A 12774-nucleotide genomic window follows, 5' to 3' on the forward strand; every position below is an offset into this window, starting at 1 on the left:
TATACGTACGACACGTGTATGATTTTTTACGCCCAAGTATGAACATAACTCTACCAGAGTAGCAAACTTTCTCTCTTCCCCAAAGAGGGACTGTGTGGCTTTGGCAGCTGGCACTGTTAGCCTTATCCGCCATACCTCTTCCTCTCTTGCAAAAGCGGAGGTAACTTTCCTTTTCAACTCAGAATTCGAATTCTTCTCCTTTTTCCACCAAAACCACTTCCAAAAAGAATCTATTCTTTCTACTGCTCTTATGCTCTCTCTCTCTCTCTCTCTCTCTCTCTCTCTCTCTCTCTCTCTTCCCCTGCTCATTTCGACATTTGAAGCCTATACTCGAGCCGAGGCGTTGCATATAAGACTCGGGATGTCAATTCAAGCAATCGTCTGTTGCATCCAACAATGGATGGACGATGCCAAAATCTTCCCAATATCATTATCATAAAACTTTCTATCTTGACCTACAAATGGACGGTTAAGAAGGTATTTACATGCGTACAGCAACCTAACAAATTTAGGAAAATGGAAATAATTGTCTGTATTATTTTCTGTATTAATCTTGTATCAAATGGGAATATATACAAATAGCAGTACATCGTCGATGGACAAATGGAGATAAAATCTAGGATTTGGGAAATCAATTAACTGGCTGTAGAATCAATTAGCCAGCTGTGAGATCTGTAATACCCAACTTGCAAATAAGATGATGAAATTAAGAAGAATCAATAGGTTTGATGAAGATATCTGTGGGTTGTTGATATGTGGAAATGTGGGTAGTTCTGATGAGACCCAATTGAAGCTTTTCTCGAATAATGTGGCAATCAATCTGATGAGATCTGTAATACAATGTTCCACATTCGCTGGAGAAAAGTTCCACGAATTTGTGCTAGGATTTTCCAACCTGGGAGATTTTTGGGGCATGGTCCATCGACGGTAGCACACAACAAACCCATGGTTTGGATTGCCAAAGCATGGGCCCCACCTGCCAGAATTGAAAAGCCTCGCTTATGCTGTGCAGAGCCTGTTGTCTACCTGAAAACTGCTCTGCTTTTAGCAATTCACACAATTCATAATTCAGCAAATTTGCATTGTTTGTCGCATCTTTTCTTTTCTTTTTATCTTTTTATATTATCTGCACTTCTACAGCGGTACATGTGTCACTCTGGTACACTTTGTCCATTTGTACAGGATCTAAGCCACTCATTTGAAAGGCCTTACAGCCCCATTAATGGTAGACAGCCTAAAAATTACACTGATCAGACAATCTCCAGAAGGTGGTGCCCAAACAATCCAACTCCCACACAATCTCCACAGTCCAGCAAAGGATTCAAGAGCTAGAATACCCTGCTACCCTAGGGCTGGCAATGGGCCGGGCAGCCTGGGCGGCCCTTATGGATCCTTTGGATGCCTGTTAGTTTTTAAGTTGTGACTTTCAGTTGTAAGCCATTTATAGGGAAGTGACTTCTCACCACAGCCCTGCCCGTAAGGGCCCGTTTGGATACTACCAAATAAGTTACTTTTTCTACTTACAGCAGTAGATAAGTGACTTATTTCAGACACCCAGATCCATAGCTCAAGTGGCAGACTGAGTGAAAGATACCTCATCTCAATACTGAGGTCTTGGTATCGATTTCCTAGTGGGGGTGGCTAACAGTGAAGTTTGAACTGACAATGGGTGTACTAACAAGCTAACCAAAAAAAAAGTGACTTATTTCAGATAAGTAAGTTTGGTTTATGATTTGTTATAAGTAATTTTTTTACTTAAAAGTACTTAATCCTTCAGTTTTTTTTAAAGCTTTTCTAATTTTCATAAGTTGGTGAAGAGAGGCAACAGGAGAGATGAAAGCGAGGGGAAGCTGATAAATATGTTGTTTACCAAACATACTTATCTTCTTAATAAGTAGAAACTAAGACAAGCTACTTGTGACATAAGTAGCTTCTCTTAAGCAACTTATGCTCCAAATGCCCCCTAAGTGACTTAGGAGTCGTGTGGATGCTTGTAAATGGTTTAAGTGGTAAATGATTTATGGGTGTAAACCATTTACAGACTGTCCTGTTTGGCTGCAAGCAGTAAATGATTTACAAGTAAATGATTGTCTGTGTTTCGATAGCTTGTAAATTGTTCAAGTCCTGTAAATGGAGAGCGAGTCTTTGAAAATATAGCCATTAGGTCGTAAATGGAGAGCCTATAAATGAAATCCCACCTTTTTGCTTGTAAATGAGATGGGGGTACATGTTGTAAATCATTTACAACCTGTGAATGATTTACATGCAAAAAAAGTCATCCAAACCAATGTTTTAAATATCAATGATATCTGCTGATATATTCTGCGATATATCTTGTATCTCACTTGTGCAGTACGAAATGCACAGGTAGTGTCGATATATCCCACATGTTTGATCCGGTGAGCATTTTCAATTTCCGATCCTTTTATTTGTTAAAATTATGTTAAATAAGTGTCAAATGGTTATAAATACATTTGTTCTCCATGTTTTATTTGAAAAATCATGTAGTGGAGCTTTGATTTTGATATCCATTGATTCTTCATGTTCTTCATTTTTATTTTTATTTTGAAAATTTCCTTCAACCAACTATCGATTAAGACTAATTTTGAAGTATATAGGTGTATTTGATTAAATGATCACCACATACACTCTAATTTCGAAATTTGAGTGTGGGTGATTCGATTTGGGGAAATTTCAAAATTTCCGCTATTTCTCCCAAATTGCTTGCAATGTTGCACTCCAAACATGAAATCAAGCATGTATGAGGGCTGATATACTGATTTGTTAAGTCCTTGTCAATTTTTAGAAAATAAAAACTATTTTTTAACTAAAAATTATTAAAATAATTTTTTTTTTTTTTTTGAAAATTTCCCTTCAACCATTCGTCAATTGAGACTAATTTTGAAGTATTTAGGAGTATTTGATGAAATGATCATCACGTGTATTTTAAATGTTATGCATTCAATTTGAATATAGTTGCATCAGTTTAGTCAGACAACGCGTAGAGGAAACCTATTATGTGCACTTCTTTTTTAAGATGTTATGATTTAAAAGTCTGTATTAAGATATTTTTTAACAATCCCTTAAATTTTATTGAAAAATTCAACCATTTTCCCACGTTTCCCAAAAAGTGTAATAAATTACCCAATACAAACGATATATCCCGTGCGATAACCGATATGTATCTGTATCCAAAAGATGCGATATGGAATGCAATACCGATATTTCGAACATTGATCCAAACGCAGAGTGTAAATGATTTATAACTTGCCCCATTTACAAGCATTCAAACAACTTTATGGGTGAATTTTCCTTCCCCAAGCACCACTTGCAAGTGACTAACCCATAAGTCACTTCCCACTTACGGAACTTCTAGGCATCCAAACGACCCCTTAGGATTAGGCTTCGGCTCTTAAACTTCGGTAGAAGGCCGGGCCCAGGCTTGAAAGCCAGGCCCAGCGTCTGGTATGGGATGAGCTGGGCTACTAATGAATGGCCTGGCCCAACCTGTTGGCCTAGTCCAATCATCAAGTAGGCCACTATAATACATAAGTAGTGGAAAGCAGATTTTAAAAATTGCAATCCCAACTTGAAACTCAGTTGAGTCAACTGACTCGATGAGATTTCAAGCCAAATCCCTTGATACTCTGTCCTGGATCTGCTTGATCATGACTCAGGGTGACTCGTCGAGTCAACTTGGGTGACTCAAACAAAGTCACTTGAGGTCAAATTGTTATGGTATTGATACAAAAGTACATGTTAGTTATGTAGAGAGCAGTGCATCAACTAGTAATTTGATAATAGTTTTTCTATTTTTTTAAATTTAAATTCTAACTATTTTAGATTATAAATGTTGAGTTCATGTTGAATTCTGGAGTCGAACTGACTCAGATGAATATTGAAAAGTCTGGTTTTTGGGTTTTTGAACTATCGTAGTTTAAATATTCTTGTAAGCATTTCAAATTCAATGTACATGTGTAGTTTAAAGGCAATCTTGGATTAGGGGTAATATGTATGGCTAAGACCATATGATACAATGGGACCTGCTGTGTATGGACAGGATATGAACTTCTATTGGACTATTTTAAATGCTTGATCCTTTCTCTCTCTTCATTACAGGGTTGGCCCTATAGTGCCTGACTGAGGCCTTTTTAGCCTGATTAGGGCCAAGATCAGGGCTTAGAAGACTAGGGTAGGGTTAGGGCCAATCCTAGGTCGGCCCATTGCCACCTCTAAGCTAAACTGGAGCTTAAGCATAGAAAACAAGACGAAGACTTGTCCCAAATTAAGAGAAGGCTTGCCCACTTTGAATATCATTTCTATGAGCCAACAATGATTTCAACAAAAGTCATTCTTTCCAGGCACAGAAATAATAATTCGTGTTCTAGCAATGATCCCAACAACAAACATACTTCCCAATTGTGGAAATAGTGATTATGGGTTCTAGCAATGAACAAAAAATGGATGGGCATTGTATTTCCGACTTATGCTGAATAGCTTTTATTTGAATGAACCAGCTGATCAATGATGCTGGTGGGCCCAATCTCTATGCCCGATTCCTTCCAAGTCTATCACATTTGCATCCTTTTGAAAACTCAAAAAAGCACAAGTCAACTTGATTGAATTTCACCAAGACTTGAAAACAACTTGATTTGGTGGGACTTGTATTGATTGAACTCCTTCAAGAATTGGTTGACTCGGTGGATTCAACTTGACCAATCTTACATAATAAACCTCAGCTAAAGTCGACTAGACTCATCTAGACTCTACAATATTGTAAAATTTTAAATATTAAAATATCACCAATTTACTTGACTCGACCTGACCATCTTCCAAGCAAGTTATCGAGTTTTAAAACCTTAGTCCCAACCTTCAATGTGGAGTTTTTAGGGGAAAAAGGCACGGTCAACAGTTTATTGGTCAATCTTTTTATTTGCTCATTGTTTTCCTTGAAAGTCTACCAACTAAATGATCACAATCATATGATTGGCATGTTTTTGGGCCATGGCCCATGGCCCATCCATGGTAGGGCCTGCAAGATGAATGGCTTGGATCTGATGTGGCACATGTACAAACTAGAACTGTCGATAACTTGAGAAAAAATTTCCTGGTTTCTAGCCTTCCTGTTTACGTTTGATGGAATTTCAGCCTATTATATATGCCATTGTTTGTTGTTGGCATTCACTAATAGTCATTTTTCCATGTGAATTCAATGCAGAAATGCGGCATTATTCAACAACCAAATTCGTTAGATGAATAGTTGAGAATGATGTCCATTCAAACCATCCCCACAACATCTATGGCTCTGAAATTGAATTTCTCATCCGAAGTTTACGTAACTTCACGTTTTCCCTACTCTTCGTCCATTACCATTTCTGCGTTGCCCTTTGGACTCAAAACTCGCGACAATTTACAGTTGTTTGGGGTTAATTCATTGAGGCTGTGCGATCGACCAGCTCTAGCACCAGCAATCTCCCGGCGGTTGTTCCTACCATCAGTATCAGGTATTTGGGATGCCTTAACCGGCGGAAACTCTGCTCGTGAAGCATCAATTGCCATCAGACGAGGAATGCAGCTCTTCAGACAGGTAAAATATCCATCTAATCCAATCCAAAGTTGGTTTTTACATGAAGGATTGCTACTTGCAAGCACCCATCCATATCATCTACCAAACACAAGTGCCCCACACATGCCAACATGAACATGTGTGAGACCATGGATGTTTCTCAGGTGGGTCCATCATCAATATGACTTTGTCCATAAATCAGGCCGCTCCACATTCAATGTATATGAGTTGGCTTACATGATCAATGGGCCAACTAGATTTTTTGGGCAGGTCACATTTAACATGCATTTTGCCTGATGAATGGTCTGGATCTCACACGTGTCTACTGTCTTGGCACATTTGAGGTTCCTCACTTTGGCTTATGGAGATGGGTCCTTGCCAGTATCATTAATCTTGTTACATACGTACTTCTAGTGATGCTTTGGTTAGTACTGTACTTTTATTTGATGAAGGGTGATGTTCATGGGTCATTGGTGGAGTTTGATAAAGCAATTGAGTTGGATCCTCGTCAGCAGGCATGTATGTTGCTGGACTTTATTACAATGCATTTGCAGCATTATTAATATTGTTGTTATTTTAATTTTATCTTTCGGAAGTGTTTTACTCTGAACAATGGAATTCTGGTGTAACTGTTATTAGATCTTTGGCAAAGAGGCTTGTCGTTGTATTATCTGGATAGGTATTACCTAATTTGAATTGAATTCTTCATCTAGCATGTAAGTTTGCATGAGTAGGAGATGTAAAAACATCCTGTTGTATTTGGTCAATGTAGGTTTGAAGATGGGGCGGAGCAGTTCCGGTTAGATGTTGCAGCAAATCCAAATGATACAGAGGAGTCAATATGGTGCTTCTTATGTGAAGCTCAACTGTATGGAGTGGATGAAGCAAGGAGACGATTCCTGGAGGCAAGTGGTGGTTATTGGGTGTTGCTTATTCTTCTCATTTATACATTCAAATTTCGAAGTCCAGTATTTAATCATATTAAAAGTTCCTAATTTGACATAACTGTTTCAACGGATGCTCTTCACCATCTCCATGAGGAACTATAGTTGCAGATGTAGGATGTGAGAAGGCACTGAGGTGCTTGACGCCTGGCCTTTTCAAGGCTTTACAATTTTGTTGGTTTATTTTCTCCTCCATCCCTCTGAAGTCCACCTATGGTTAATCAGTTGCTTGTGCATTGATCAATGTAACTTCATTTTTTGGATCCAAAACATGCCTCGCTCTCTTGATCATAGTTTGCTCCTTCAGTGATTTTCTACTATAGTTTTGAGTACCTTGAAGATATACATGCCCAAAGTGTTTCATCTCAATTGAAATTGAATGTAGGTTGGTCAAGATCCACGGCCTGTCATGCGCAAAGCCTATCATATGTTTAAGGATGGGGGCGACCCAGAAAAGGTGTGGAGAGATGCTCTTGATTTTTATTTTTTATTATTCTTATGCTCGTGGTAGTCGTTAGTTCTCAATGGGATCTCATCTCTTGAACATCCCACAATGCATTCTCTTTTCTTTGCAGATGTGCTTACTTCATTAATCCATATATCTATTTTGACTTTATTTTTATTTTTTTACTTCTCTTTTCTTCAGGGTGTATGTATGTAACTTGTGGGCCTTTGTCATTCTAAGATGATCTTCCAAAATATATTTCTTCTCTTTCAATTTCTATGTTTGTGATCTCTCTGGCAATGTGCTCAAGGGGATTTTATATGAAGAGTATGAATCTGGAAAATACTGCCATAAAGCATAAACATATGCACTATTATAAACCTTCTATAACATACATTGGTAGACTTTTGAATGATTATGATGGCCATGCACTTGCGAATCTAACTCAATGCAAAACCATAAAATGCCATGATCCCAGATTCAAATTACATAGTCACATAACACTTACTCATTGAAGGCAACTACATGAGATTAATCATCCATTCTACTTAAAAATACAATGAGCAAACAGTTATTTATATAAAACAGATGATTACGTGAAAGACTAGGCCATGTTTGGTAGATGCCTAAAAATGAGTTCATCTAATTCTTGCTAATAGTAATGACATATTAGAGATCTTGATCTTTAATGCATACTGGGTTCATGTTAACAGTGGTTACATATTAGAAACCAAGATCTCTAATACGTAATTGCTGTTAACTAAAATGAGATGAACTCATGTTTAGGTGTGTACCAAATAGCGGCTTAGTCTTTAAATATAAGATAATTAAAATTATGAGTGCAACCTTGCGGTCTATTCCTAAGGATATTTTTCGGCCTATTTTCAAATTGTCAAGTTTGGAAAACTCTCAGTAGCCTTGAGAAAGAATTGTAACATCTGTGATCTAGGTTTTTGAGGCCTGCAATTTGTAAATGATCACCTAACCAAATCATATTGTGGATTTGTACAGCTTGTTTCTGCATTTATTGGTGGTCAGGAGCATGAATATTTCTATGCTTCTTTGTATGCCGGGCTTTATCATGAATCTCAGGTATGTTATTGCCCTTTATGATTCTCCTTTCTAACATTTTATCTCCAAACCAGTACTCTGCTCATTAGGTCAATAACATTGAATGCAAGCTGTACGCATTGTTTAGAGATGTGTCATGACTTTAAGTGTCGTGGGTGCTTGTAGAAAGCCTGTATCATTCACTATGCATATGCAAACTCACACAAACATATGTAGTACATGAATAGAATGTCTCCAGGTTTCAATTTGTAGCATAGCACTATGAGTGGAAAAATCTATCCATAGAATGAACTTTTCTTCCAATGAGCTAAATTGGCTAAAGGGATGGCAGCCAATGAGCTAAATTGGCTAAAGGGATGGCACATAATTATTATGGAGAACCCACGTAGGAACCTTCATAAAATGCATTAGCGATTTCCCACTAGGACAGATTTGGGAGTTCATTGTTGTGAAAGAGGATGTGAATAAAACCTAATAGGATTTTGATTAAGTTGGCAAAAAGGCATTTGAAAGCTTGTTTGCTTATGGGTCCTTGGATTGCATTGTCTGGCGAGAAGGATCTGTAAATCTGACCCCAAATAACTGTGACATGACTCTGATAATAATGATGTGATTTTATGGTTTTCTAATGATTTTCATGGTTTTAGCAACATGGGTAAACATAAAATTTTTATTGGCTTGAGATTACGGGAAAAAAAGTAGAGGTTCATACATACTTTCTTTTCCTTCTTTTCAGTAATATTTTTCATTGTTGTAGACGATGCTCAAATAGGTTGGAATATTTCCTTTTAAAACATGTTGCCTGTCTCCCTTTTTTGGCTTACGGATTCATCCTTGTCAATATCTTTTGTCCTTTTTTTTTCTTTGTTGTATTTTGGATCTATCAATATTCTCAAGCTGTTGTGCAATAGTTATGTATACTAGTGTACATTCCATTCATTTATAGATTTATCTCTTACCCATCTCTATTTTTCATGCTTTTTATTTTAATTTTTTTAATTCTATTTTAGACATGTTCATGCATAGTAATGTATCCTAGTGTACAGTGCACATATGGGCCATCTTCTATTCAACATAAATGTTGCTTATTTGACTAATTTAGTTGTGGTTTTTGTTTACTTTCTCAATGTTATATTTTCCCACAGCATGAAACTAGTCTTCATGGAGACCATTTACTACGTTGTATTTATTATTATTATTATTTTAACATTTTCTTTTTATCTAATGTAGAGGAATGTGACACTTGTATTATACTTAATACTTTTAAATTGTGAGATTTTTATTTCTTTTCGTACCTGTGACTTGCGGTTTCAATTAGACATTATTAATTAAAGTAGTTTGCTGAAAAAGTTGTTGATGTGATAATTATTTGATTTGGTTTTTATACGTGGATTGGCTTTTGATAAATGATAATCAATAACTTGTTTGAACATGCTTATACTTAAAAAAAATGAATAATCTTTAGGCATTTTTATATTTTTTCCTTTTTTTTTTCTTATTATTTATCATATTTTTTCAAATTTAAAATTAAGAAATAGAAAGTATAGTAGAAGTATCGTGTAGCATACACTACACACTACAAAGGGCTGAGCACTATGCAACACGCTACCGCTGTTTAAAACACTATTTACTACTACCTTTCCCTTGCTATACAACCTCATGCATGCAGTTGTCCCTCTTTATCATCTTATCTCTTGCATGCATTGCCCTTTTGCAAGGTCAATCCTCAAAAGAACCGCAAGCCCCATGCAGGCTTTCTAGCTTGCTGAATTGGCTCCCCAAGTTGGTAATACAAGCATAAATTATTCCCTGTCATGATAAAAATGAGCAATAGCCAAAAACAAATAATTGTAGGCATGGTAAAAATGGATTTACAGCCATCAAGGCCACTTGAAAAGAATCAAATTCAATCCATGATTTTAGTTAACATTGTAAAGAATCCAAAGATTGAAATCATGCGGGTGCATTCAGTTAGAAAGATATCAATCGAGTCATTTCTTTAAAGAGATGAAGTTTGAAAAAATGGCTAATCCTTTCTGTATGTTTGTCGCAACTATGCTTGTTTGAATGCTTAGATCTTTCCAGCTAAGTTCACATTTCACTGAGATCCCAGTTCAACAATTGTCGAGCTCAGTAGCATCCTTACAGAATTACAAGAGTAATTTCCATAATTAATTGCCGACTAATAACTTTATATTCGACTGTCCAGAACAATCCAGATGCTGCGAAGTTTCATATGCTCGCTGCATGTCAGTCTCCATATGGACTGAGGTCAGTATATAAGATTCTTGTCTCTTTTTTACATAGTGGTTGGTGATTTAATAAGGCTATGTTTAGATATACTTAGGGGTGTACATCGGGCCGAACCAAGTCGAACTGGGCTCAACCCGGCCCGGCCTGGTCACCGGCCAACATGTCCAGCCCGAACCCGGCCCGGTCAGCAATCGGGCGAGTTCGGGCCAGTTTCGAACCCACGAATTGGACGGCTTGGATTGCTGTAAATGGTTAGGGTAATCAGACCCACGATTTGGACGGCCTGGATGGCTGTAAATGGTTAGGGTAACTGGGTGGGTGTGTGTGTGTGTGTGTGTGTGTGTAGGCCGAGTCAGACCGAACTGGAACCTATCCGAACTCGGCCCAAACTCAGTTTCGGGCCGAAGAAAATGGCCCGTCCCGACCCGAACTCAGTTCCGGATCGGGCCGAGTCGAGCTTTTTCGGGCCGAGTCGAGCGAGTTAATCGGGCTAGCCCGGTTTGTGTACAGCCCTAGATATACTGACTCAAATTGCAATATTTAGTTTAACATACTGGAAATGGCTAAGGGGCTGTTTGATTTTCATTTTCCCCTGTAATTGGTTGTAACTGGTGGTAAATAAACATTTATTATTTACGGAAGTTCTCTCCAGCCTCCCCTACAACATGACAGCTAATAGCTTTTGACACTAAAATCGAGGATTGAAAACTAAAATCTGTGGAGCCCACTATGATGTATGTGTCTGATCGATGCCGTCCAACCATTTTATCAGCTCATTTTAGGGTATGGACCCAAATTGAGAAGGACACAAAGCGCAAGTGGACCACACTACTTGAAAAGGGGGGAATTGAACGCATACCGTTGATAGCTTCTTGAGGCCCACAGAAGTTTTGGATGAAGCTGATATTTGTGTTTTCCCTTCATCCACATCTGTTTGACCCTATGAACAGGTTGGATTACCACTACACATCACTATGGGGCCTAAGAAGTTTTCAACTTTCAACGGTGGACATCATTACCCACCCTGTTTCCTGTGGTGTGGTCCACATGAAGTTATAATCTGCATTATTTTTGGGCTCATGGACCAAATTGAGCTTGCAAGACAGATGGATGGCGTGGATCATACACATACATCATGGTGGGACCCACAAATTGATGTTGCTCAATCTCCATCCATTTTCAAAAAAAGCAAAAAAAAAAGAGAAAAAAAAAAAGAAAAAGTAAAACCAAGGCCCAAATACAAGGCTAATTCCTCCTCCGTCAAACAGCTGAGAAAGTCATGATCACATATTTACCCCTATTTACCTGAGGAAATGTAAAAACAAACAGCTGCTAAATTGTAATTATCTTCTGCAGCATTCATATCCCCACTTGAAAGTAACACAATTGCCATTTGGAAACTAGTCCATTGGGATGAATACTAAGGAAGATAATTACAACTTGGTCCTTCCACTTCATTGAACTAATTATTGCAATTCAGTCCAATGCTACATCCAAACGCAGCGTCATACAACATTCTGGATTGTGCTATTATTTTCCTCTTGATTTCAGGTTGGATGATTACATGGCTTCTCTTGCCAAGGTTCACTGCCTTTGTAGAAATTGGAGCCCCAGCTAATGAACAATTCAGTCCTGGAAAAGGTGATGAGACATCGGTTGGGATCGACCATACACAAAGCTCACTTAAAAAAAAAAAAAAACACACGCACACACACCCCCACACACTCACGCCGTAGTGCGATTTCACCACCTATGGGTACTCGAACCCTTGACCAGGTGTTGAAACTCCTAAGAGTCTACCACCCTAGTAAGAGTAAGGACCCATACACAAAGCTCACTTGAGGTTACATCATTTTGCATTTTGGTGAAAGATAAAGGGTATATGATTAAATTGTTTGTATCTAATTTATTTATTTATTATTTATCGTATTCTACTATTGTTTTTCTTTTGAGTCATGAATCTAAATCGGTGTTTTAAAAACTCCAGTTATGTAGCGTAGGCTACATCACATAGCTTAGCCTTCATGCTATGTAGCTCAAGAAAATAGCTTTAGTCGTGTGTAGCTTACGTTACATGTTATTTATAATATGTTACACATTACATAGGTTATGTGACTTATATCACAAGTTATTTTTCCTTAAAACAGTAATGTTTTCAATGATTTATTATATTTTTATTTTAAATAGAAATTAGCTAATCTTTTCAATAATTTTGTAGTATAAGTAACAGTATTGAATTATTTCCATTGCTATTTCTTTATTTTTATTAAATCATTGGTTTATTTCCTATTATTTAAAATCATTCATTGATTGTACCATATATCATGATATTTGCACCAAATTAGACTGGTTTATAATGAAATTTCATGATATTTGGTACAACCAAGCACCACCTTAATTAAAAATCTAAAAGTAGCGTGTAGAGTAGGCTTTATGTTTTAGAGAGGTGAATGCTATGCTACAAGCTGTTTACAACACTAATCTAAATTCTAAAG

General features: G+C 37.3%; 1 protein-coding gene across 2 annotated transcripts; it reads left to right on the forward strand.

The window, feature by feature from the left end:
* LOC131225492 (uncharacterized) lies at positions 1-12222 on the forward strand. Of its 2 annotated transcripts, none has more exons than XM_058221023.1 (9): positions 1-160; positions 5219-5587; positions 6019-6085; positions 6206-6245; positions 6339-6471; positions 6896-6967; positions 7967-8047; positions 10236-10297; positions 11831-12222. In XM_058221023.1, exons 2-9 carry the CDS (start codon positions 5267-5269, stop codon positions 11895-11897), a joined length of 843 nt encoding a protein of 280 aa, XP_058077006.1. In that variant the 5' UTR covers positions 1-160; positions 5219-5266; the 3' UTR covers positions 11898-12222. The 2 variants fall into 2 exon arrangements, with proteins under 2 accessions (XP_058077006.1, XP_058077007.1); XM_058221024.1 differs by lacking the exon at positions 1-160 and adding an exon at positions 292-477.
* The last annotated feature ends 552 nt before the right edge of the window (positions 12223-12774 follow it).

The sequence above is a fragment of the Magnolia sinica genome, chromosome 14 (assembly GCF_029962835.1).
Source record: "Magnolia sinica isolate HGM2019 chromosome 14, MsV1, whole genome shotgun sequence".
NCBI classification, from domain to species: Eukaryota; Viridiplantae; Streptophyta; class Magnoliopsida; order Magnoliales; family Magnoliaceae; genus Magnolia; species Magnolia sinica.

Bases quoted from the DNA above. Each gene is read 5' to 3' on its own strand.
- LOC131225492 (XM_058221023.1), top strand. From the start codon at position 5,267: ATGATGTCCATTCAAACCATCCCCACAACATCTATGGCTCTGAAATTG. The intron at 8,048-10,235 runs GTATGTTATTGC...TCGACTGTCCAG, and splicing joins GGCTTTATCATGAATCTCAG to AACAATCCAGATGCTGCGAA. The intron at 10,298-11,830 runs GTCAGTATATAA...TCTTGATTTCAG, and splicing joins CAGTCTCCATATGGACTGAG to GTTGGATGATTACATGGCTT.